Raw genomic sequence first — 25,855 nt, 5'->3', positions numbered from 1 at the left:
TGAGCAGGCCGTGTTGAATGTCCTCTATGATAAGATTTAGTTGTGTACATTGTAGAGGCCGGTCCGAAAAGCACAGCCTGTGTCAGAACCCTATGGATAGAGTAACACCACCCCTCTCTAATAGGAATACAATAGGCTTGACGCAGCTTTTGTCCTGTTTCAAAAGTAGGTATGTGTCTAGGATTTCAGGTTAACACAAACCACAAAACAAAACCCCACCCGTAATTTTTGTATCCCCGTAAATAATCCGAGGAGGTGTAACATTCCCACGGTTCCCCACCCTTAAACACAACATGAAGGAAAAAAAAGTCTATTATATTAATGTCCCATTAACCCTGTCCCAACACAGGTTATCGCGTGTACACTGGAAACCGGTTACCTTACGAGTGCTTTTATTAGTTGTTGCTTCTGCTGTGTGTGTGTGTGTGTGTGTGTGTGTGTGTGTGTTGTTTTTTTTTTTTTTTTTTTCTTTGTGAAATGTTGTACCTTATTAATGTATATCCTCTACCAGGTGTCTATAATTGGGCTTTCTTGGGTCAATCCTCCAAAAATGTTTATCAAATAAATCACCTGCCGGCTTCTTATGGCTAAAGGCAGCCATAGACCCAAGGGGGCACAATCTGACTCGTTGGGCATCTTGATTCTTCTGGTGCTTTTCTTAACATGAATGGTTGCATTAGAGCAACTGTTTGTTGAACCCATGGAATGAGGCAGAAAAGATGAACAGCAAATCCCTCTAGTGCTAGCTTACGGAGGGGAATACAGTGTTTTCAACTTGTTAAACTGCTTCTTAACCTTACAAGCTTCGGGGCTGTGGTTTTTGCTTGTGGCCTGGGGGTCACCTAATGCAGCCAGAGTGTCCTCCTCCTTTTTTCTTATGCCTCGTACACACGTACCGATCGTCGGCCGTCTTTTGTCCAGGGCTGTCCTGTCCGCTGAAAAGTGCAAAAGACTGCACAAGAATTATGTCCGCCGACTGCAGAAGTGATGTCATGTGATGGTTAACTTTCCCTATGTTTTTCTTCTCTGAGCATACCCAGTCTTGCAAATCTGCTGATTGTCGGCCGAATTCTGTACTGACTGGCGAACAATCGGCCGTTCTGGTGTTGGCCAACAAAAATTTTAATGCCCGCACGACAGATTCTGTTCGGCCGAAGATGCACTGTCGGCTGTCGGAAGCATCATACTAACAAGCCTACAATCGGCCGATCGATCGTCGGCCGAATATTTACGGCCGACAATCGGTACGTGTGTACGGGGCTTTAGGGTACTTTAATGACCGCTGCAGGCATTTAAAGAACAACCCTCCACCCACTGATTGCCTAAAGATGGCCACTCAAGTTAGCCACATCAGGGAGAAAAGAAACACGTCACCCTGTGTAAGCTCCGAAACGTCCCTTAAGGCCCGTACACACGTACCGATCGTCGTCATACAAACGTCGGCGGACGAAAGATCTGCCGATTGTACGCTTGTTAGTATGGTGCCTCCGACAGCTGTCTGCGGACAAGAGTCTTTCTTGCAAACATAAAAATTTTTGTATGCCGACACCAGAACGGACGATTGTTCGCCAGTCAGTACAGAAATCAGCCGACAGACCGCAGATTTGCAAGACTGGGCATGCTCAAAAGAAAAAACACAGGGAAAGTTAACCATTACATGACATCACTTCTGCAGTCAGCTGAAGTCGGCGGACAAAATTCTTGTGCTGTCTTTGCACTTTTCAACAGACATCGACATCCCGGGGAGAAAAGACGAACGTTTGTATGACGATCGGTACGTGTGTACGGGGCTTTACACAGAGCTCCTAGCTCTGATGGTATCAGCAGGTGTAGGGTTGTTCTTACAAGAGAACCTCTGTTTCTCAATTTGACCCCAATTCTCTGCTTTAGGTAGAATTTTTTTTTTTTCCCAAGCATGTATTACAAAAAAAGTACCTACTAAAAAAAATAATAAGCATGTTCTACCTACCTGCTCTCTGGCTTACCGGCACTTTCCGCTTCTTTTTAGTGTCTGCCCTCAAAGCAAGCTGCTTGCTATGGGGGCAAACGTGTGGGCTTGCTACCGAGCTGAGCTGTGTGTGTCTATAGATGTACACAGCCAGGCTCACACCCCCACAGGATTTGATTGACAGTCACTGACTCTCTGCAGCTTGAGGACCCGAAATCGGAGTTATCAACTATGTTTTATCGCTCAATTCCTTGACTTCGAGCCGTGTGTGTGTGTGTGTGTGTTTGTGCTTTTCTGTCTTTTTGACCAGTAGGATTTAATTGAGGATGAAGAACAGTAAATTGGCACAATCTCACTGTACAGCACTATGTGTGTGTATGTGTAGGTGTGTGTGTGTGTGTGTGTGTGTGTGTGTGTGTATATATATATGTATATATGTATATGTATGTATATGTATGTATGTATGTATATATATATATATATATATATATATATATATATATATATATATATATATATATATATATATATATATATATATATATATATATATATATATATATATATATATTTGTAGTAATCGTACTGCTTGAGTCACTTTAGATTTGACAGGACTCAGGAGTAATCTTTGGGTCACTTTCACACGGGGCGAATGCCCCTGCGATCCACGTTCCTCAGCAGAGGATCTCTCCGCTCATCCCTGTTGAGCAGACCTATGACAGGTCCGTGTCCGGTCATGCAGAGGGGACACAGACCACTCTCCTCTATGGGCCGCCGGATGTAAATGGACTGCTTGTCCGTTTTACCCCCGACTGCCATCCAATCCACCAGACAGATGGCGAACGTATCCTCATTCATCTGTTTTTGGCTTATCGGATTGGATGTAGGCGGGTGTAAACGGACACATGTCTGTTTTAAACCCACCAATCCATAAAGAAGAATGAAGGTTCAATTAGGTCAATCTAAAAACTGACAGGCGGACCTGATTGGAACATCCGTGTGAAAGGGGCCTTGCAAGGAGAGGGTGAGGGCTCCCCTCACTGATCCATAGAGCTGTTGATTGGCTAGAATGGAATTCCTTCCACTTTCGTAGGGTTCAGTGCAACTATCAAAATGACGGAACCAGTGTGGCTGCTGTCACCTCGTCAAGGCCCCATTCATATAGCACTGTTTAGAACCAAACCTCCTGATATCCCTAGAATCTAGATCAGGGGTCTTCAAACTATGGCCCTATGGTCCAGTTGTTCAGGAACTACAATTCCCATCATGCTTAGTCATGTCTGTGAATGTCAGAGTTTTACAATGCCTCATGGGATGTGTAGTTCCGCAACAGCTGGAGGGCCGTAGTTTGGAGATCCCTGATCTAGATCCTCTGCAGCTAAATACACTGTTCAGATGCATTTATTTATGAAGTCTTCGATCTGTCAAATGTTTAATTTTGTTTAGCCGGTCTTATTATCAAGATACTCCTTCTAGGCAGCTTTGCCAGGTCCTGCACTGCTTGCAAGCACTCTGCAGCTTATCTTGCTTGTGAGCTAGGTTTAGTATTATACTGGACCTTTTTAGATACAGCAATCCAGGACAAAAAATAAATCCATGATTTTGAAATATATATGTGCTCCCCAACCACAGCACTTCAAACATTCACTGTGTTAGTAATTTATCCTATACAGATGGTCAGTGTGTTTCACAAAAGTGAGTACACCCCTCACATTTTTGTAAATATTTTATGATATCTTTTCATGTGACAACACTGAAGAAATGACACTTTGCTACAATGTAAAGTAGTGAGTGTACAGCTTGTATAACAGTGTAAATTTGCTGTCCCATCAAAATAACTCCACACACAGCTATTCATTTCTAAATCACTGGCATCAAAAGTGAGTACACCCCTAAGTGAAAATTGCCAAATGTCAATATTTTGTGTGGCCAGCATTATTTTCCAGCACTGCCTTAACCCTCTTGGGCATGGAGTTCACCAGAGCTTCACAGGTTGCCACTGGAGTCCTCTTCCACTCCTCCATGACAACATCAGAGTTGGTGGATGTTAGAGACCTTACGCTCCTTCAACTTCTGTTTGAGGATGCCCCACAGATGCTCAATAGGGTTTAGGTCTGGAGACATGCTTTGCCAGTCCATCACCTTTACCCTCAGCTTCTTTAGCAAGGCAGTGGTCATCTTGGAGGTGTTTGGGGTGGTTCTCATTTTGGAATACTGCCCTGCGGCCCAGTCTCTGAAGGGAGAGGATCATGCTCTGCTTCAGTATGTCACAGTACATGTTGGCATTCATGGTTCCCTCAATGAACTGTAGCTCCCCAGTGTCGGCAGCACTCATGCAGCCTCAGACCATAAAACTCCCACCAACAAACGCTTGACTGCCGGCAAGACACACTTGTCTTTGTACTCCTCACCTGTTTTCCGCTACACACCCTTGACACCATCTGAACCAAATAAGTTTATCTTGGGTTTCATCGGACCACAGGACATGGTTCCAGTGATCCATGTCCTTAGTCTGCTTGTCTTTAGCAAACTGTTTGCAGGCTTTCATGTGCATCATCTTTAGAAGAGGCTTCCTTCTGGAAGGACAGCCATGCAGACCAATTTGATGCAGTGTGCGGCGTATGGTCTAAGCACAAAGTTTTGTCTTTAGTTATACTTAAGGCTGTCTCCATCTTTGCTCTCTTGCACTGCAATGCTGAAATCCTAACTTGTTTCAGGCACTGGGAGCTGGAGAGGTAGAACATAGTGATATCAGTGAAGTTGATAGTTTGGCATAACTTGACCGAATGCAAAAAGAAAAGCAATGCACAGTTATTACTGAGGTGTTTTTATTTATTTTTTTTTTATATGGGGATTTCCGAGTTTTGATTTATTTCTTGATTATCTTGCTTAATGGCAGTATGACCTGATTCAAAACCAGTTACTTTTGTCATCCACAGGCTTCCAGTGTTTAGATACCTACAAACCGTGTCAGAATGGAGCAAGATGTACAATGTATTCAAATGGAGAAGCTGCTTGTCTGTAAGTAACTACATTTTATGTATGAAAGATTGCGGATGGCACTGTACAGTTTCCACTGTTTCCTGCAAAGTATTTTATAATCCTGTATCTAAAAAGTGCTGAGCTGTGAGCCCAATAAGCTCCTATAGAGTTGAATGTACAGCGATGTCCACAAGTGTCTCAGCTGTCTGAGATTGTCCCTCCTGATTGGCTAAGACACATTGGCTGCCACTGACCATTAAAGTCAGCTACTCAATCAGGAGAGAAAGGGGCTTTAAACCTGCTCCCAACCCAATTCCAAGCATTTTCTATATACCCTGTGAAATGAACGCGGTCTATACATGCCTATGCTCAGGGTGCTCTGGATCCATCACATGATCTCCTCAGCAGCCGGCTTTGGTGAAGAGGTTAGATTGCCAACAACAGCTACAGGCATCACCCATAGGCTTACTATGGGGCATTCAGTGTCTGTCCCTCTACACTGAAGCCGATCATGTGACTGGACAGGAGCATCCTCCGCATAGGTAAGTATACACGTCTCTTTTCACAGGATAGTTAGAATAGGCTTAGAATGGGGGTGGGAGCAGGTTTAAAGCGACTTAAGTAGTGTTCGACCGATTATCGGCAAAGCCGATATATCGAGGGCCGACATGCACTTTCCCCAATATCGGAATCGGCCTTTTTGATTTGCCGATATTGCCAATATTTCAGGAAAGTGCATGTACCGGGGTGATGCCTGCAGCTAGAGGCATCACCCCGGTACCAGTGTCCATAGCCGACGGTCAGCTGTCTTGTAATGACAACTGATACGGCTGAGAAGCCGCTCGGCTGTCATTCCAAGGAGCGGGAGGGGACGCCCCCCTCCCGCCGCCATCCACGGCTCGACTGGGTCTCCTGTCCCACCAGTAGACCCGGGCATCCTACCTTCACCGCTGCCATCTAACCAGGTCTCCATTTCTTCTAATTTGACGCCACCAAGTACCCCGAAGTTCAAATTCAAAAACTTACAGCATTCAAAACAGCCAAACTTGGCGTTTTGAATGCTTTTAACTGCGGAGGAGGGGTTTGGGGTATTTTAGACCCCCAGATCCCTCCACCACAGTACCTGTAGTTTTTTATTAAAAAAAAAAAAAAATTTTAATGTCCAAAAATATTGGCCGATACTGATATCCGATGACCAATAAATCGGCGGTAAAAAAAACGATATCGGTCGATCACTAGATTTAAGTCTTGTGTTTTTTTTTTTTACTCATAAGAATAACCAACATGTTGTACTTGCCTGCTCTGTTGCAGTGTATTTGCACAGAGCAGCCTTCGGATTTGACTGGAATTCCAGGCAATACCTAACCTTGAAAATTCTCCCTACCCCCTCCTAATACCTATGGTGACTACCTGGGGTAAAAAGATCTGTATATTTACCTATTTTCAGGCTGATCTGGTTCGGTTACATTATGCAGCTCCCCTGTGTCAACCAGTGCAGCTGCAGGAGAGAGGAGGGAGCGCCGACAATTGATGAGCTTATAGTAAGCCGATGGGTGATGTCACCACTTCAGACTTTTCTAGCTATTGTTGGAGAGCTCTCTCCTTTTCCCCTGCAGCGGTTCTGGCTGGCACAGATCATGTGACCAAACCAGAGGGGCCTGAAAACGGGTTAGTATACAGAACTTTCTTAGACGAGTATACAGAACTTTCTTAGGTTAGTCAGCATAGGTGTTTGTGGGGAGGGGAGCATTTTTAAGATTAGTTAGGTGGTGCTTTGAATTCCACTTTATTGTACACACATGGACATACCCACGCTGATCTGAATGGTGTATGGCCTTTATTTGATTTAATTCATTGTGAATGAACCCTTAAAATACAATGTGCACATAGTCTAAATTGGCACATACATGGTGTCCTCATGCTTGCTATAGGTCTGCTCAGGGTGCAAATAAATAAGCCATGTTTAGGATCATGTCACACCTTATACTTGTAGCAGGTATTTGGTCTTTTTTCCCAAGCCCTTCTGTTGGTTTTTAGGGTGAATGATTGATAGATTGAGAAGAGGGATTCTGGCCAAACTCTAATTTCACACCAAAAAACAAGAATTCCATGCAAGTTCGGAATCTATTGATTTGTCGCAAAGGGAAATTCATATATATCAGTCTTTCTCCAATCCAAGTTCCATGGAAAATTCCTTCAGAGGTGTCTGGGGGTTTCTTGATCTGTGGCTGATTGGCCTCCAGTATGATGGTGCCTGCATAGTTCCAGAACCAAAGCTCCCAGCATGGCGGCAATTATTTTAGCTGTCCATTCTGGCCACCACTGTAGGGTTGGTTCTTTCCACTAACAGCCAATGTGCAGGACATATGAAGAATAATTATATATTTTTTTTTTCACCCCAGTGAATTGATTTTAGTAAGGGTTCCCCAAGACTTGGAACTTATTTTAGGGGTTCATCTGTGGTAAAAAGGTTGAGGCCGCTGTGCATGGTTGCGTACTGTATCAAAAATATTCCTTTTTCCATTGTTTGACTTCCTTGTGTAACATTTTATTAACCGTATTTAAAAATGCAAAAAAGTAATTTATGTGCAGTATCAGTATAATAAACTTGCCATTGATCTGTACAGTGGGGGGTTGGGTAGGGGATGTCTGTACAATCTCCTCTGATACTTAGTCTTTGATTTTATGCCAGTTTGTGATTTCAGTGAAATTTGCACTGCTGTGTCTTTCCCAGAATTCGGTACATCCCAGCATTTCAGATTATTCCGGATGTGTGCATTCCCCATTTGTTAGATTTCGAGTGTTGGGTATGGAGTTGAAGGCCATGTTTGCACAAAACAGATATTGGCTTCGGATGAATCAGCCACCAGCTATCTGTTTGGGAAGTTGCAGAGATCACACTGTTTCTGGGGTCCGTGAGAATTAAAGGTAGCCAGAGAGTAAAGCCGGCCATACGTGAATTAAAATTTGTCCGGTTCAGCAGGGACGGTCTAATTTAGATCCATGTATGGACAGGCTGATTGTACCAAAATTGATCCTTTGCTCGACTTGGGTACAACCAGCCTGCCGGATTATTCCACGTACGATTACTGCCACCGGCTATAGCCACTAGCAGTTGCCATTGTATTCTGCCGGCCGGGAAGTCTCCCTGCGCCCTCCACTGGCAGAATACAATAGCTCTGCAGGAGGCTGAATGTGTTGATGGGGGAATCGAGCAATTTTTGAGTAATCTTTGGCCTGCCTAAGCCAGCATGCCGTCCTCCACCTAAGACTCATGGTGGATGTTATTTTAATTATAAAAGCAGCTGGTAAATGAGTGACTTCTGTGTTGGGATACCCGTTAATTAGTAGATGTGGACTGTTTACTTTTTTTACAATGTGTACACTAGGCCCCTTTCACACATACGGTCCGTTCAGATCCGCCTGTCAGTTTTTTAGGCGGATCTGAACGGATGCCACATGCATCTCTATGGGGCAGCGGATCGGATGAGAACAGACAGGTGGTCCATTCTCATCCGATTCCCCGATAGACAACAGCGGGGATCTGACACCTCCATCTCCGCGCACAGAGCGGAGACAGAGTGGTCATCTGCCTGCTCAGCGGGGATCGGCGGATCAATTCCCCGCTGAGCGCAATGGAGTCCTGTGAAAGGGACCTTATGTAATACAAATTTAATGTTGGAAATGAGCAGGGATCTGTTTCAGTTGCTGCCTTTTAGGAATCCGAACTGGAACATCCCGGCTTTTGACTAATGACTACACCTGAGAGCGATGGTAGTGATATCCAAGTTTTATAATATCCTGCTGAGTGATTGGCAAAGTTCAGTCTGTGCATGCGATTTGAGATTCACAAACTGAAAGTATAGAGGCTCAGTGTTTAATGTTTCAGGACCTCTCATTTTTGTGCACATTTGTGAGTGTATATGTAGCCAAAAGGCATGCATTTTTTTTTTTTTTTTTTTTAATTTTGTTTATATAAGCCCATCTGTTTTATTTTTTGGTGTTCATGTCCTGTTGGGAAAAATTCCCCTTCCCTTACTTTGTCTCCGACCAAACAAGAAGTGAGAAAAGAAGTGAGAATCCTAAAAAAAAAAAAAAAAAAAAAAAAAAAAAGGGGGGGGGGGGTAAATGTCCCTCTTAGTTGTCACCAGAACAGGTGTGTCTATTGGAAGATTCCCTCATTGACTGTTGCTGGCGCTCACTTGATTCTATCTTTGACTGGTGTCACAAGCAATCATATACATGAGGCAGAGAACTGGTGCACTTAAATGCCATGCTGCCACATGTGTACAGCTGGCACTGTTGTGTGTTCAGTGTTCACTCGGCATCCCCAGCACTGCAAACGAGTTGTCCGTTTAATTTGAAACTGGTATTTACCGGCTTTCTCTCACCTGACCACTGTGACAGCCAATCACAATGATCACATGATAGGGAGCCAGCCTTAGAGGGCTGATGGGAGCTGGTGGTAAGGAGTTAGTGTATATTCCTGCTGTATAATACCTGTAGTACAATTTTGAATTTCCAACCACTTTCTTGGTGACCATGTTCACCAGGACAGATGGGGAGGATCAATCTACCCAGTGGGTTGAAAAAACAAAATCACGCTTTTGCTATGCCTGCACTGCAAAGGCAAAGTCGCGGTCTTTTTGTCTCAAAGGAATTTGGTCCAATGTTTGTGGTTGCCGGTTACATCCAGCCTTCCATTTCTTAGTGGCTTTCTGGACATATTGTGTGAATGTTTGAGGATGCGTTTGCCTTTGTATTGCATAGAAGTTGTGAAACGTGTTTTTTTTGTTCTATACTAGTACATGGAGGTTAAGCCATGCATTGTGCTGTACATTGAATAGCCTTGTGTGAGGGATTGGCAGACTCTACATGCTCTTGTATTATATTGTTTGGTGGTTTGATAGGAATGATACTTTAGCATGCCTGATCTGCCAAGATTTTAGGAACCATATAGCTGCCTTTTAGGCTTTTCTTCATCTGGGACAGAATTTTTACGGTTTCTGTAGCTATAGTTTGGTTTTTTTGCTGCTGATCTCCCTTCCTTTATTAGAAGATGCTTGGAACTGGTCATGGTGGAGTTGGGATCTCATGCTAGGGTTTGTATATGCGGATGCTGGTTACATTGGACTTCAGTGGTTGTAAAGCCTTACATATACCCAGTGAAGTGACTGGCCCAGTGAAGTGACACAGGAATGAAGCCAAGCCTACTACATAAGTTGTACCTGTTTATCTATAGCAGTCTTTCCCCTATATCCATTCAAAGTCAAGAGGGGGCGGTGTGCTAAAGTTACATCCATAAGGCGAGACCTGAAAGCTGATTGGAGGGAAGGGACCCCCCTCACACATGAACAGAGCTGAGGCTGTCGGTCTCCTGGAGCTCCCTTCCCTGTCACCATTTTTCTCTTGGTTTCAGGAAAATTTGTCAGAGGAGATTCATGCTAATAGCAGGGGAATGGGACCGTGGACAGAATGGACATTTGGTGCTCTGGATTGAGACAAGTACACACTATAAAGCAGGCATGTCCAACCTGCTGCCCGGGGGCCGCATGCGGCCCAGAACCACAGGCAATGCGGCCCACTGCCCCATGACAATTTTTATTTTTTTTTTGCTGGGGAGGAAGGAAGTTGAGTCAGGGGCACGGCCACAGAGGCTGCCATGGAGGGGATCATCCACTAGTTGTGGTAAATTAGTGCTGGGGGGACTTTAGCACGGGAAGGGCAAAGCGGCGTTTTATTACTTATATACCTTAACTAAAGTATATATTTTATATGCGGCCTGAGAAAATTTCTCTACACTCAATGTGGCCCAGAGAAGCCAAAAGGTTGGACACCCATGCTATAAAGGATATGCTTTGTTCATAATTTGTCTTAGGCTTACTATCACTTTAACAGAAAAATGTAAACAGTTGTCGTTACTCAGGTATCATCATAAAGTTTATACGTCGTCCTTCAGATAGTCATAATTCTGTGTGCCCGGCCTGCTTTTAGTCAGTGCTGAAGAGCATTATTTTGAAAGGATGAAAGCTTCATTTATTTAATATAGGGGGACCATTGCATGCACACCATTAGAATACACCGGGAACACCGGTTTATTTTGAGACTGGGGGTACAAGATCTGGTAGCTTGGGCTTTTTTTGGCCTCTGTGATTGCAAATTTGCCCGGTGGTGAATCTGCCAGCACCCTGGCAGATGGTAGGGGGATTTGTGATTACCCCTGCCAGTGGATGGTGTTTTATGTACTACTGTGGATGGTTAAGTTGATTTGCTATGATGTTTACCCAAGACCTGCTCATACACCCCTGAAGAGGAGAGAATCTACCTTGAAATGCGTTGGATGTTTATTCCCCATTGTGAAATATGTGCATGTGATATACAAATCTTTTCTGACTGTTATGTTCCCCTGGGATGTGGTCTGGTGGTGGTTCCAACATGCTGTACCTTGTATATCTCACACATAACCAGTCTGTTGTTTTTTTCTTTTTATTATGTAAAATTTGTGTGTTTTTTTTTTTTTTTGTTGGTTTTTTAGTTTTTTCTTTACACTTTTTTGCTATTCATTGACAGTCCCATTGGATACATGCATTTCGTGCTTTCTATGGATAATTAAAATGGCAGTATGTTCGCTGTGCCATTCCTAGTCAGGCCAGTACATGAACAGTAGACCTAATTGAAAGCTATGTTGGCAGCCCCTGAGATTATGCTCGAGCCTGGCAATAGGTCATCCAGGCACCAAGCATTGTACTGTTGGATGTGCATATGCCACAACAAGAAGGCGTTGTTGGTTACCCAAGGAGATTTTTGGGGGCTCCATGGCTTTCCACTGGGTAGATTTACCTTTGCTTCCTGTCCCAGCAGATCCACCCACTACAGGGGGCCAGCAGAAAACTACAGGAGGGGGCAGATACAAGACCGGTCACCCTGCAAAAAGGGAGAGTGCAGTAATAACTGGTCTTTATTGCACAAAACTCCTGTGCTGATTTGGTAGAAATACCGTATATACTTGAGTATAAGCCGAGTTTTTTTTTTTTTTTTAGCATGTTTTTCCATGCTGAAAAAGCCCCTCTTGGCTTATACTCGAGTCACGGTCTCACTTACCTTTTCCCCGTCAGTGTGCATGCGCCGCCGCCGCTCGGGAAAGCCCGTACACGTTCGACTATTCCCGGGCAGATGGCACATGTACAGTGACGTGTTGGCGCCGGGCGGCGCCATTTTTAAATGTAAGGTCGGAAAGGTAAGTGAGACTCCTCCACAGCATTGCAGGTAAAGGTAAGTGACTCCTGTGCCATGCCCGCACCATCTCCTGTGCCATGCTTGTACCATCTCCTGTGCCATGTCCGCAGCCCCTGCACCATGCCCGCAGCCTCTGTTTCGGGTCTCGTGGTGGTCCAGTTGGGTCAAGTAGCTGCTGCATTTCCCACCCTAGGCTTATACTTGAGTCAATAGGTTTTCCCAGTTTTTTGTGGTAAAATTAGGTGCCTCGGCTTATACTCGAGTATATACAGTACTCAAAGAACATCTGGGAGGAATACACGTGGCTCTGGTATTTTAGTAGATATTTGTTCAGTCTGGATTTCAGAAGAACAGTGTGATTAAGGAGGTTGTTGTCCTTGTCCTGGTTCTGTAGTCTACATCTGTCATAGCAGGTCCTATTTGTCTCCTGTTCTTTAGACTTTGTGTGAGCGGAGAAGGTGGCTGGCACAGGTCAGGTGCCCATTGTTGTTTTTTGTTCATTTTTTAGCTTGATGGGTCTTTTTCACACCGCAGGGCAATACTCAGCAGAGGGAGTAGAACAGGTTGTATTCTCAGGGTGTGTTTGTGCGGGGAGGAGAATTAAGTACCAGGGAGTGCCTGACAGGTGTATGGAACAATAGCAGACGCTGGAGTTGTGTGTGCAGGTATTCAGTGCGTGCGCTGAGCTTTCAGCGCTGTGTGCGCCCCCTAGGTTCTGCAGCCGTGCAGGGACTCTGTATGCATCTGTAACACAGCAGCCCGGGGATTTCATTGTAATATGCTGGTCTGATATCGCTTGGTCCCCAAACATTTATATATGCAGATTCTGCTCCTCATTTATTTATTTTTTTTAGTGCTGTATTCTGGTTGACTATACTGGTGCTTTCTCTGGTTCACTGAAACCAGTGCGCTCCTATAGTGATGCATTTTATGGCTCTGGAGTTGTTTAGCAGGGAGACAGGGTGATTGCAGTAAAATGTAGTGCTCCATGTGGCTAATCTACAGATCTTTACTATATTGTAAAATATAAAATGTGTGCTTACTGCAAACACACAATATAGTTTCAATTCACATGGTAAACTTCTATATAAAGTTTAAAGCGGTATTGAACCCAAAACCAAAAAATATAGTATATTGCAGCTTTTTTTATTTTAGGGTTTTCACCTGGTAATCTTAACTAGTAATACACCTCCTATATTACAGTGCCTCCACTCTGGGTGAAGGAGCACAGAGCCACCTATGGTCAGCAGCATCGTAGGTCTAGGGGGAAGCGAGTGTTCGATGTACTAGCAGATTTAGATACACTAGCAAAGTTAAGCCAAACTGCACCTAGCTCTTTATAAGTTACAACAAACCATTTTTGCTCCTTTTTGGGATAAAAGTTTGCATAAATAAAATCATTCAGAGCCCCCCCTGTAAGAGTTAAATGTCTCATCCCTGTAACTGCTACGTCTGCAATAGAGCTGGTTTTGAAAAAAAAATAAATAAAAAAACGTAGGCCCTGTTCACACCTGAGCATATTTCAGCTCATAAAACGCTCATCTCTGAATTCTCAAAATGCCCAACAAGCCAAATCCCATTCATTTCAATGGCCCCTGTTCACATCTGAGCGTTTTGTCTCCAGAAGAAAAACTCCTAAAGCTCAAAGTACATGAGCTTCTTTTTTGGCTGATTACAAGCGTTTTTGTTAGATGTCAATGCCTTCCTGCAAAAAATGCCTGAAAAAAGCCAGAAAAGTCTGAAAAATGCCTGTAAAAAGCCTGAAAACAATATGCTCAGTTGTAAATGGAGCCTTAGGGCAGGTTCACACTGGGGCGGCTTCAAAGTCGCCCGACTCTGAAGTCGCCCCATGCAGCGCGACTTCAGCGGGGCTTGCAAACGACTTCTCTAATAGAAGTCAATGCAAGTCGCCCCAAAGTAGTGCACAAACTTTTTTCTAAGTCGGAGCGACTTGAGTTGCTCCGATTTAGAACGGTTCCATTGCACTGAATGGAGCGAGTCTTGTCAGGCAGCCAAGTCTGGTGATGTCTTTACAAATCATGGAGGTCCTACAAAATAATGTAGTCGTTTTTGTTGTGGGGTGTATTCATTTTTGCATCAACTAATTTGAGTAAAATCCTGAAGATTTTATAATTAACATTATCCTTGCTTTCATGTAATGAGCTGAACAAATGTTCTATAAAACTCCGTTTCTCTTTCGTTCATTGATGGACACAGACCCTGATCTTCATACCCATTGGGTTATACTGCCATCTACAGGAGTAGGACACTAGGCAGAAAAAGAATCTGGCTATGCCTATGGGCAGTCCCAGGGGGTATACTCCCTCTCCCTGCTATAGGTGCTCTAGTCCTGGCAAATGTTTTTCTTTAGATAGAAATCTTTCTCCTGGATTTTTCCTGTGAGATCAGCAGTCAACTGCCAGACTGGGCGACGGGCTGGATAATCTAGATCCAGTGGTCACCCCAGTCTGGCCAGCGAGCACGCGCAGACCTCTGCTCCGCATTAGGTTGGCCACGACATAACTCCACTGAACGGAGGCTGGTTCTGTCGGAGCCCCCAGGTTCCCCTCTTTCCTGTCATGCCCCCCCTTTCATCTGTCCCCCAGTCTACACCCCCCCCTCCCACTGATGCGGAGGCTGTTTGGGTGGTCTGGTTCACCTCTTGGGGGTGGGTGCAGGGCGCTATACTGGTGATCGGGGCGGGGGCGACCAGACGATCGGCCGTGCGGGCGTAATTCTCCTGGTGGCTGCGGTGCCTGGTTTCTGCGGGGTGGTGAGTCTGGTGGGGTTCTCTCCCTCTCTGCTGAGGATCGCTTGGTGCCCTGTGCCTGGCAACTGGGTGGTGCTGCCAACGCGGTGGGGGGGGGGAGTGTCTCTTGCAGTGTTTTTACACCTTTCCTGTTGGGTTCCCCTGGTGACTCATGTAGTCTCTGGAGCACATCTCCGCACCTGATCCCCTCTCCAAGGCTGCGTGGCCCTCTGGGTCACAACCATTCATCGATGCACTGACAGCGGTCCTGGAGTCCTTTGTGCCCTGGGTGGAGGTGGCTTTCATGCGACAGGCTAGCAAAAAGCGTCCCCTGCCTCATCTGTCTCTTCTGATCCTGAATCTGATGTGGATGTGGGTCACCTTGCCTGGTCTGCAACCACGCGCCCGGAATCCTCTAATAGTGAGGATGATTCCTCCACCTCTGCAACGGTGCACGAAAAGGCGCTGGTAGAATCATTGATTGTATCTGTGCGTAGGACCTTACAGATGGAGAATGCAGCTGCGCTGCGACGGAGGCGCAGGTTCCCTTTTGGCACGCACAAGCCATCCAAAGCGACAAAGGTGTTTTCTTCCCCCGCCTATTTTGACAAAATTGTCGCTAAAGAGTGGGGATGACCAAAGCAATTTTCTAGACGTTACCCCCTATGAGGAGTCCCACGGTGGCGTCATCCCTCTATCAGGGGAATTTTCTTGCCTCTATTGGGGAATTTTTTTTGTACTGTTCCCACCCCTCGTGTTTAACACTGCTTTGGGACATCCTAATGGTTATGAAGATCAGGAGCTGTGTCCATCAATGAACGAAAGAGAAAATGGGATTTTTAACTTTTGACACAGCACCCACCCCTCTGTGGAGTTGTAATTCTTCTGACACTGCTTATAACAAAATGGAGTACCTATAGCAGGGAGAGGGAGTATACCCCCTGGGACTGCACATGGGCGTAGCCAGATTCTTTTTCTGCCTAGTGTCCTACTCCTGTAGGGGGCCGTATAACCCAATGGTTATGAAGATCAGGGGCTGTGTCCGTCAATGAACATTAGAGAAATGGCTTTTATGTTAAGTCAAAAATCCAGTTTTTTGTCAATTTTGAAAATTGTTCTTGTGTTTATTGAAATATTGATAAAAATTTTACATTTTGAAAAGGGGTGTACTCGTTTTATGCTCAAGTGTGTGTGTGTTTGTGCGCGCTCTATATATACACATACATATATATTTTCGGCTCTAGTGTAACATCTATAACAAATATTGGTTGTACATGGTCTCTGCATGCCTCTTGCATGTTGGGCATGAAGAAGGGGGAAGCAATTCCCTGAAACGCGTTGGCTTTATCTGTACTTGTTTTACCTCCCAATAAACAATTCTATTCTTTATCAATAATTTTCCTATTCTGGACACCGGGCACTCCTCTCTCCTTAGGTATTTACAGTAACCGTTATCAGCACTGCGCTCTGGGACCAGCCAGCCACCATGAAGACCTTCTAGCCTGGCATTAGTCTGGCAATTCTGTTCTGGCAGGGAGAGAATACAAGCACACACACCTATCCTGGGGTGATCAGGCTGCATCATTATATCCGCTTAATATTCAGTAAAGAGTTTTCTTTAAGAACCTTGTATTTGAGTTCAAGGTTTATTACAAAGTTAGTTGCTCTTTGTAGTCCTATCTTATACGGCTTTTATTCTCTTAGCTACACTTGAAAACTTACAGCTGCATTTTGTTTGGGAAACGCAAACCCTTTTCATTTTATTGTTCCCTTTTTAAAGGAGCTTTAATTTATTGGCTAGAACGTTCGAAATCAAGATGGTGTCAGTACGACTGGGCAGCGTGTCACAAGATGGCTCACAAAAGCCAAAGTACAATGCCATTCCGAAGGAGAGGAGTAGGGCACAATGTCCCATGAATACAGTGATTATCTTACCATAGAACTCCACCTCTGTAATACTAGCTGCATTAAACAATTTCTGGCATGTGTTTTGAAAGGGAAAAAAAAACTGCAAGATTTTTTTTTTTTTTTAAACAATGAATCACTCTGTGGTTTGTGAGATTAACCTTTTCTGGAGCAGCTTTGCATGTAGGTTTAATTGATCCGGGACACCGGGCCTGGTTAGCATGTCCTTCTCATCTTACTAAAAATTTGTCAAGTACTCTGAGCTACTGAAAGTACTTTATCCTTTGCATTTCTCGAGGCACGGATTCTAGGCCACCAATAAGTAAACCACTGGAAGGCCACAGATCACAAACAGCCATGCCTTCCCACCCAGTCATTTTTGATTGCTTTTCTCTATCTTGGGGTTCCTTAAAACCTAGGAGTTTGTATTAGGGATGCACCGATCCGATCGGATATCCGCGCCGATATGGCCATTTTAGATGGATCGGGGGATCGGTAACATTGCCGATCCACTGGCCGATCAGGTTTTTGCTGAGTAACGGCTCAGTCATCCCTTACTAGGTGCAGTAGTAGTATGGGATGGGAGCCGCTACTTCCTGTATAGGTCCGGCTCACAGGCGGAGTGATATCAGATGCACAGACTCCGCCTGTGAATGGAGGAGCCGTGCACATGAAGCAGTGGCTTTGCTCTGTACTGCAGCCGCTTGCTTTGTGTGTAGCTCCGGATCGGTTCCGGTATCGGTATTGGCAATTTCACAACGCCAGATATCTGTATCGGGTCCAAAAAAGTCGCATCGGTGCATCCCTAGTTTCTATAGAAAAGACCATCTTAATCACTTGAGTGATGATGTGATGGACAACTGACTGGTTTCTATGATGCAGTTTTTATTTATTTCCATTAGGAGTCACTGGGTCTAGTAAAAAGGTAGGTTTACCTTTATCCCCCTGCATGCAGAAAAGTCAAAACCAATAAAACCTATTGGACTCTCTTGGAGGCATACAACCATTAAAAAGGTAAGTCATCAACTTTATTAGAACACAAGCTCTAATAAAGTAGATAACTTTTACATTTTATGTTTCTGTGGATGACTCCAAAAGTCCCATGGGCAATATGCTTACTTTGCTACTATGCCTATGGGAAAATAAAGAAAAGGGTCGTCAACTGGCTATAGCAAATCATGAAGCTAGTGCCATTAATTCCAACTTGAGTACCTCATCCTAAAATCTATCAAGAGAACCGTGCTGAAGACTATGGATTTGTATGGTACCACCATAGACTTTACATACAACAATGGTTTAAAAGTATACAATAAAATGAATTAGACCCCATTCACACTAGCGCGACTTGTCAGGCGACTTGGTCGCCTGACAAGTCGCGGTCGGTCGCCTGCCATTGATGAGCACAGGACCCGTTCTAATAGTCGCTCCGACTTAGAAAAAGGGTCCTGTACTACTTTGAGGCGACCTGGAGGCGACTTGCATTGACTTCAATTATATGAAGTCCGTGCATGTCACGCAGAGGTCGTGGTGCACAGTGTGCACCGCGACTTCACAGGTCACCCCAGCAAGTCGTGTCGCCCCTGTGTGAATGGGCTTTTAACATCATGTTAAGACATCCAAGGCAGCACTTTATCAAAAAGGGTCCCTGCCCTCACCTTTTAGTTTATAGAGACCTGCCCATTATAGTGGGTTAAGCTCCTAAAGAACTGAACCGCTGCTCCCATATCCCATGTATACAATTGAAATTATGGAGATAACAGAGTCTTTTTAATAACCGTAATCGGGAACATGCGGGCAGTCCATAATTCAATAATTCTCCATTTCAATGTATTCACCGCTTCAGTACAAAAAAAAAAATACAAAAAAGCCATGCCAACATACTGTTTGAAATGCCAAGCTAGGGGGCACTAATCGTACCCAAGAATGCCAGATGGCTAAGCAGACTGAGGAAACCGGAAACAACCCTCACCAGGCAGATGTAGAAGCAATAACAGTGGAGTACAGACTGTAAAATAAAATATACCCACCAAAGGGTAAATTACCAGTAGTAGAAACAAAATGTAATTCCGTGGTAATGTAAATAACCCACTACCTACCCATCTACTACTCCAACTGGCCATAAATGGGTAGCTTGTTTGTTTTTTTTTTTTTTTTTTTTTTTTTCCAGCCGGCCAGCGGGCTAACAAAAGTTTCTTCCATCTATATAAAGAGGGTGGATTGAGTAATCTTTCCCCCTGATGGGACATTGTAGTTTTGACTGCAGGAATCGCCAATTGGCTGCAGCTGTCTTTCGACAAGTTTTCCATGTTTTGATCCAACGACCGTATTCTGTGGAACAAGGAGGACCACACAGTGATCGAACATTTTGGCTGGTCCCTGCTGAACTGACCGACATTCAATCAGTCAATAGCCAGCTGTAGGATACCTTCTCTCCACATATAAACAGCACTTGAACCATGGGTCATGTTTGACCTCCAGGTTTTCGAAATGGATGTGTCAGTGCGTTTCCTGTAGTTGATCACCTACCTCAGCTGCAGTTGACCCTCGGGACTCTGACCAAAGGCTTGTAAGTCTGTGGAATTGGTAACACGTACGTGTTGCTAGAGGCGTTTTATAAAAACTATGTGCTGCAAATATTTGTGATTGCTCACCATGTTTGCCATGTCCCTTGAAATGGATGCTTTAGAGCTTCTTATTTATCCTAATCTGACAACTTTGTACATTTTTCAGTTGTTTGCACTTTTATCAGTTTTAATGTTTTTTTATCTTTTTTTTTTTTTTTTATCCTTTTTATTGCCCTTTGTGAACTTTTTTTCTCTCCATGCAGTGCACGAGGGAGAGCGTGGGAGCAGACCTTTTAATGTCTATACATTGTGGAGTAAAAGTCTTTTTGTGTTTGTGTATATGTATGAATGAAGCACCCTATGATCTGAGAGCACAGTCAATGTTTGCAAACGCTTATAGACAAATCTTAAGAGTTTAAAGCTTTTAAAGACCCGTTTTGAAACAGGTTAAAAACAGGCAGCCGTGGGAATGAGTGTCGGCCACAACTGGTTGAACGGGTCTGGTTAGTGGCTGAGGGTGCGGGAGGTAGATCAGGGTGGAGAGCTGTACATCAGCCAGCTCAGACAAACACATCATATATCCTTACTAATTAGGGCAGCTCGTCCCGGGATGCTGCCTCTCCCCTATACAGTCACATACAAAACTCTTATAAAATTTGACCTGACTTTTTCGGGCTCCCAGTCCAGTAAAGTGGCCATGTAAAAATAAGGGCATCTGCCAGTACCAAGTCCTGCTGCTGCTTATTGTCGATCTCCTAAGAAAATTTTCTTATGGAAGATGGGAATCTTTAACGGATTCTTTAAACCTACAAACCGATATGGTAAGAAGTCCCTGATAAGTTGTAAGGCTGTGGTCACAACAGAAAACCTTCTCAATTTTAACATACTAGGATTCCATTTGTCTTTAAAAGATAAATCCATCAAACTTTTACAACAATTTGTGTACGTGAAAAATTATTGCCTGCCAAAATACATGCAGGTTTGTTTGGTAAATATTCGGCCGACGTCCGATCGGCCGATTGTCAGCTTGTTAGTATGATGCTTCCGACAACCGACTGCGACTTTTCGGCCGAACAAAATCTGGTGTGCAGGCTATAAAATTTGTTGGCCAACAGAGGATGTCCACGCCGAGGTGAACAAGACGGACAATATCCACGTCAGACAAATGCCCTACTCTCATACCTTACTTACCTACTGCCATGAACATAAACGTACTCTGTAGAGTGACATTGTGGGACTCTTGAGTGACTCACTACTTTTGAGGAATTCGGACCAGTGGCGGATCATTGTGGTGCCCTCGATCTGGTCGGCTCCCGCCAACATTGTTCTATTTTCTCGTCACTTTTCCTATGAACTATGTTCTCCTAGCCATTGACATCCTCTCTTCGGTTGACACCGATTTTAACCGACAGTCCAGTTGCCCCTACTAAGATGACCCTCTTGGGTTGATATTGTGTACTGAACTTTGGGTGACCCCTGATGAAGGGTTTGTAACCCGAAACGCGTAGGGTCTTTTCCGGTTCATCCTACCAATGACACCCAAGGGTCTCCTGTATGGATACTGGTCTGTCAACACTTGCAAGTTTTTAATTGTTGTGTCTACTTTGCTTTAGACATACATGTTTGTGTAATTTTTTGTTATGTGTTACCTAATAAATTGAATTTTATATACATACTGTTGGTATTCTTGTTCAGTGTGCGTGTGGCATATAAAATCCCATACCACTGGGGGATTTTCCTTTTTCTATCTATCGGGATGATGGCCACCCACACTGGGTATTGAGTGATAGGTCCTACCTATTCTGTTGGCCAACAAAACGGCCGATTGTTCGTCAGTCAGTACAGATTTCGGCCGACAAAAATGTAATGATCAAGGCTGGGCATGCTCAGAGAAGAAAAAACACACGGAAAGTAAACCAGCACATGACATCACTTCTGAAGTTGGTTGTTGTTGGCCGAAAAAATTTGTATGCAGTCTAGAGCACATTTCAACCAACACAACAACACTGGACAAAAGACGGCCGATCGGTCGGCCGATAATCGTTGCGTGTGTACGAGGCTTAAGTCTTGCGATTTGCTCATTCCTGCCGTTCTGCAGATACTGACACCACTATTTGCTACTAAAGTTTCCTAGTTTATCAATTCCCTAACTTTCTTTACAGCAGCTAAATGGCTACAGCCTAACCTGGGGGGTTCAGCTAGTGTGGATGGACAGGATTTATTCATTAAAGGAGGCAACGTTTAAAACTGATCTGAAGCCTTTTCTAAAGCTTAGATGAGGTTTATTTTCATTGTAGAAAACAAATTTACAATTAAATTACATAAGCTTACCTATAGGATAATCTCCTGCGAACAAAACTTGTAATACCTTTTTGGAGCATATAATTTTTTTCTCTCTCTACTACAGGTGTACTTTTTTTTTACCCTCGACAATGTTTTTTTTTTTTTTTTTTTTTTTTTTAAGTGAACTTATCCTTTAATGTCTATCTTAGACGTCTTTGTGTGCTTTCTATACCTGGTCCACTGCAGATGGTTGTCCCATAGACTATTGTCATCTCAACTGTTACTAATAACCCAAACAAAAATATAGATATAGAGCAGTGATGGCGAACCTTAGTACCCCAGATGTTTTGCAACTACATTTCCCATGATGCTCGACTACACTGCAGAGTGCATGAGCATCATGGGAAATGTAGTTCCAAAAACATCTGGGGTGCCAGGGTTCGCCATCACTGATAGAGAGAGACACTTCTGCCTAGCAGCACTAGGGTTACCGGTTCAAATCCCAACCACTGCACTGCCTGGCGTTTGCATGTTCTCCCTGTGCCTGCATGGGTTTCCTCCGGGTACTCCAGATGTCTTCGTTAGGCTAATTGGATCCTGTGTATATTGGCCCTAGTATAAATGAGTTTAGGGACCTTAGACCCGGGCTCGACGAGCCCCAGGTGCCGGGTTGCATTGTGCCTTGAATTAGCGGCCTAGGCTACATTGCAGCAGGTGCCTTGTCCCCGGCCGGATGCCGCGGTTTTCCGGCCTGCTGTCAGAAATGGCAATTGTAATGTTTTTCTCATTAAAATTTTTGGATCTCAATCAGTTTTGTGTTTTTAGGGGTACTTCTGCTCTGAAGTACATTCAGGATCTTAATCCAGCATTCTAACAAATGATAAATCGTATATAAAAGAGACAGAAATGGACACAAGTGTATTTTAAACTTTTTACCCCACTGTAAGGCCATAAATAACCTGTTTTTCTTTTCTTCCAGTAGAACGCAATGATGACTGCTAGTGACTAGCCGCTGGCACTAATCATGTGTAAAAAAAAAAAAAAAAAAAAAAAAAAAAAAATTGACAGGCTGGTTGTACCAAAGTTGATCCAATCAGCCTGCCTGTAGATGGATCCAGTCTCAGCCAGTCTCTGCTGAACCAGCTGAGATTCAGTGTATTTATGGTTGGCTTAAGGGTAACTGCTCATTTAGGTCTAAAGGACATAAAAAAGAATGTACTTGCCTGATCATCTGTGCTGCTAGACCAGTCCCTGCAGTGTCTTCTCCCCAATGCAATTTTAAGGTTCCAGCATCAAAACCAATGCAGGGTCCATAGCCCTGCACTGGACATGATGATGCTGGGGAACAGTTCACTTTCGGGGAGGGGGAGGGGTAGCGGTGTTTGTTGGAGGATCAGTGAAGTAAAACTGCTTTTACTTTTTCTGCACTGCAAGGGAGGATTTTCCGATTTTCCCAGAGTTGGGCTTTAATAATTCAAAAATGCAATGGATTGCTGAGGAGAAAAAAAACTTGTTCCCATATAAGGGGTGCTAATAAAGTTTTTTTAACTTTTACACTATTAGGAAACAAAAGAAAAATCTTAAGTAGCAGGTCCCTGCGATGGAAGAGCCATCATCCTCTCCAGCAGCCATTCCTTCCAGCTGTTAAAGCACAGCTACCTCCATCAGACATTTTCAGCATTTCATACTTCCTGAAGTGTCAGAAGCCTGGGTTCCCCATGTGGTATCTCACTCCTACAACACCATTGTGTCCTGTTATGACTTGGGGAAGGGGTGGATAGAATACCAGCATAGGGCAGGGGACACCGACATCCGACACTCCCAGAAGTGTCAGAGTCTGACCAGAGGGAAGATGGATAACACAGGCTGCCATGGAGGTGAGCATATACATTTTTTTTTTTTGGCAGGGACCTGACACTTAGGCCAGTGGACCGATTGGGTCCGCCTGTCAGTTTTTCCGGTGGGGACCGAATCAGACCACCCATTGTTCTCTATGGGGTGGCGGACACTCGCAGGGCATCCGATCTGATAAAATCCCCTAAAAATAGATGTATGTGATACGTTCATCATCCATACAGGGGAACGGATCACAATCGGGTGGAAACGGGCATGTAGTTCCTTTACACCCGATAGAGGAGAGTGGGGTGTGTCCATATGCAGAGCTGACACGGACCCGACATTGGCATGCTAAGCCTAGAGATCCCCCAATGAGCAGGCGGATTCTGCTTGGATGGATCCACCCCAGGTGAAAGGGGCCTTACATTTTTTTTTTTTTTTGGCCAGCTGACAGGGCTGCCTTAGGCCGTTCTTCTTCCCTGGTTGATGTGCAATAAAGTTAGGTTTCCAGCTCGTTATTGAAGTTCCTTAATCGGGCAAGCCAGATTATTATCTGCTACAGTCATGTTGGTACACTCCTATGTCTTTATTGGGTGAGATGTCTTTTGGTTGACTCTTGAATGTGTCATGTTACAGCGGCCCACACCGTTCTGCAATAATGCCATCACTCGGCCCCAGGCTGATATCCCGGTGACAGGGCCACTTCTAGACAGCTTATGATTTATTAGAACTTTTTTTTTTTTTTTTTAGTTTCTTCCGGATGTCTGTGTTCCCTTGGAAAAGAGGGAAGAGTGGGGTGAAAGTAAAATATTTATCCCTCTCTTGTGTGATTAAGTTCAAGTCCAGCTGTCTCACGAAGGGGGGCCAAAGAGGGGGTCGTGGGAAATTGGGACTTTAGTAGGAACATCTGGTTTTCATCTGGCCTGATATATATCCACCTGTCCTTGCCAGTCTATGCTTGGCGTACATTCTGCCTTCCAGTATCCCCTCTAGTCGGGTTCTGCGGTTCTTTAAGAACCGTCTTTCAGGTTCTAGTCTTGCAGTGCATTCTGGGAAATCCTTTGTCTCTATCCCACACACGCTTTTCTCCAGTTTTTGTGTTTTGGCAACCGTTCCTTTTGGCTTTAGTGCACGCTTTTTTTTTTTTTTTTTTTGCTAGTTTTAAATTGGAAGTCTGTTCTAGCGCTGGGCGCATTCTTTGGTCATTATGTATTTAACTCTTTTCCTTCAGTTTTGAACGCATACATTGGCGATTATTACTTTGGTTTGATATTTTGAAACTTGGAGGAAAAGTAGAGTTGTTGTCCAAAGCAACCTCTCAGAAGAATGCATTTCTTAAAGATGAGTCCTGTAGAGCAGGGGTCTTCAAACTATGGCCCTCCAGTTGTTCAGGAACTACAATTCCCATCATGCCTAGTCATGTCTGTGAATGTCAGAGTTTTACAGTGCCTCATGGGATGTGTAGTTCCACAACAGCTGGAGGACCGGAGTTTGAGGATCCCTGCTGTAGAGTATAGATTCACTCTCTCAATCAACTTTGACTATTCCTAATCTTTATGCTGCTAGCATTAATAAATAGATAAAGTATATCCTATTTACTTGTTTTAACTTTTTTTTTTTTTATTACATTTCTCCAGTTACTTCTGGTTTCCATGCCTTGGCAAATGCTGTCTTACATCCCAGGAGTCTTCAGGAAGGGGGAGGTGCTTACTCAGCTAAGCGCGTCATCCTGCTTTCCTGCTTGAGCTAAGGGCAGATGGATTCCAGGAAGTAATTGCTACATGAATCCTCTGCCCTTACTCAAGATGGTGGTGGCCAGAAATGCTAGAGGGCTGTTGTTCAAAGATTTCTCAACTAAGTAAAGTATGGAGGGATGGCCAAGTTTGCATTGAATATCAAAAATGAATTAAAAAGCGTTTTTGGTTTGTGGTGCTCAGATGCAGTGTAATTCCACTTGTGGGAATTTTTATGGCCGGGATTGTAATGAGTCTTTGTTAGCGAGTAAAGCCAACCATGCATGGATAAAAATGTGACTGGTTCAGCAGGGGACAGGCGAGATTCGATCCATGTATGGGCAGGCTGATTGTTCCCAAGTCGATTCATCGATTTGATTTTGATTTGAGTACAAGTCAGCCTTTTTGATTTTTTTATTTATTTTTTTTTTTTACATTTGATTACAGCCGGCGGCAACAGCCACTTGCTCTAAGGAATGTGTTCTGCCAGCTGGAAAGGCTTCTCGCCCCGTGGTGGAAGGAAAGAAAATCGAGTCAGCTATGGGCTGCTTTAGTAAAGCCATAAATTATTTAACCTGTGGCTGAAGGAAGGAAAGTTGTTTGATTCCCCCCATCAGCA

At 44.1% G+C, this 25,855-nt stretch overlaps 1 protein-coding gene across 1 annotated transcript in view; it reads left to right on the top strand.

Moving 5' to 3' along the window:
• NOTCH3 (notch receptor 3) overlaps nucleotides 1–25,855 on the top strand; it is a 145,691-nt gene that overhangs the window by 61,281 nt on the left and 58,555 nt on the right. The window contains exon 2 of the mRNA XM_082253292.1: nucleotides 4,888–4,969. Within this exon, the coding sequence (XP_082109418.1) occupies nucleotides 4,888–4,969 (82 nt within the window). The remainder of the gene's footprint in view (nucleotides 1–4,887; nucleotides 4,970–25,855) is intronic.

This window comes from Pelophylax lessonae (assembly GCF_965119305.1).
Source record: "Pelophylax lessonae genome assembly, chromosome: 4".
Lineage (NCBI taxonomy): Eukaryota > Metazoa > Chordata > Amphibia > Anura > Ranidae > Pelophylax > Pelophylax lessonae.
Note: the sequence above shows the minus strand (reverse complement) of the source record. Positions and strands in the feature narration are given on the sequence as shown.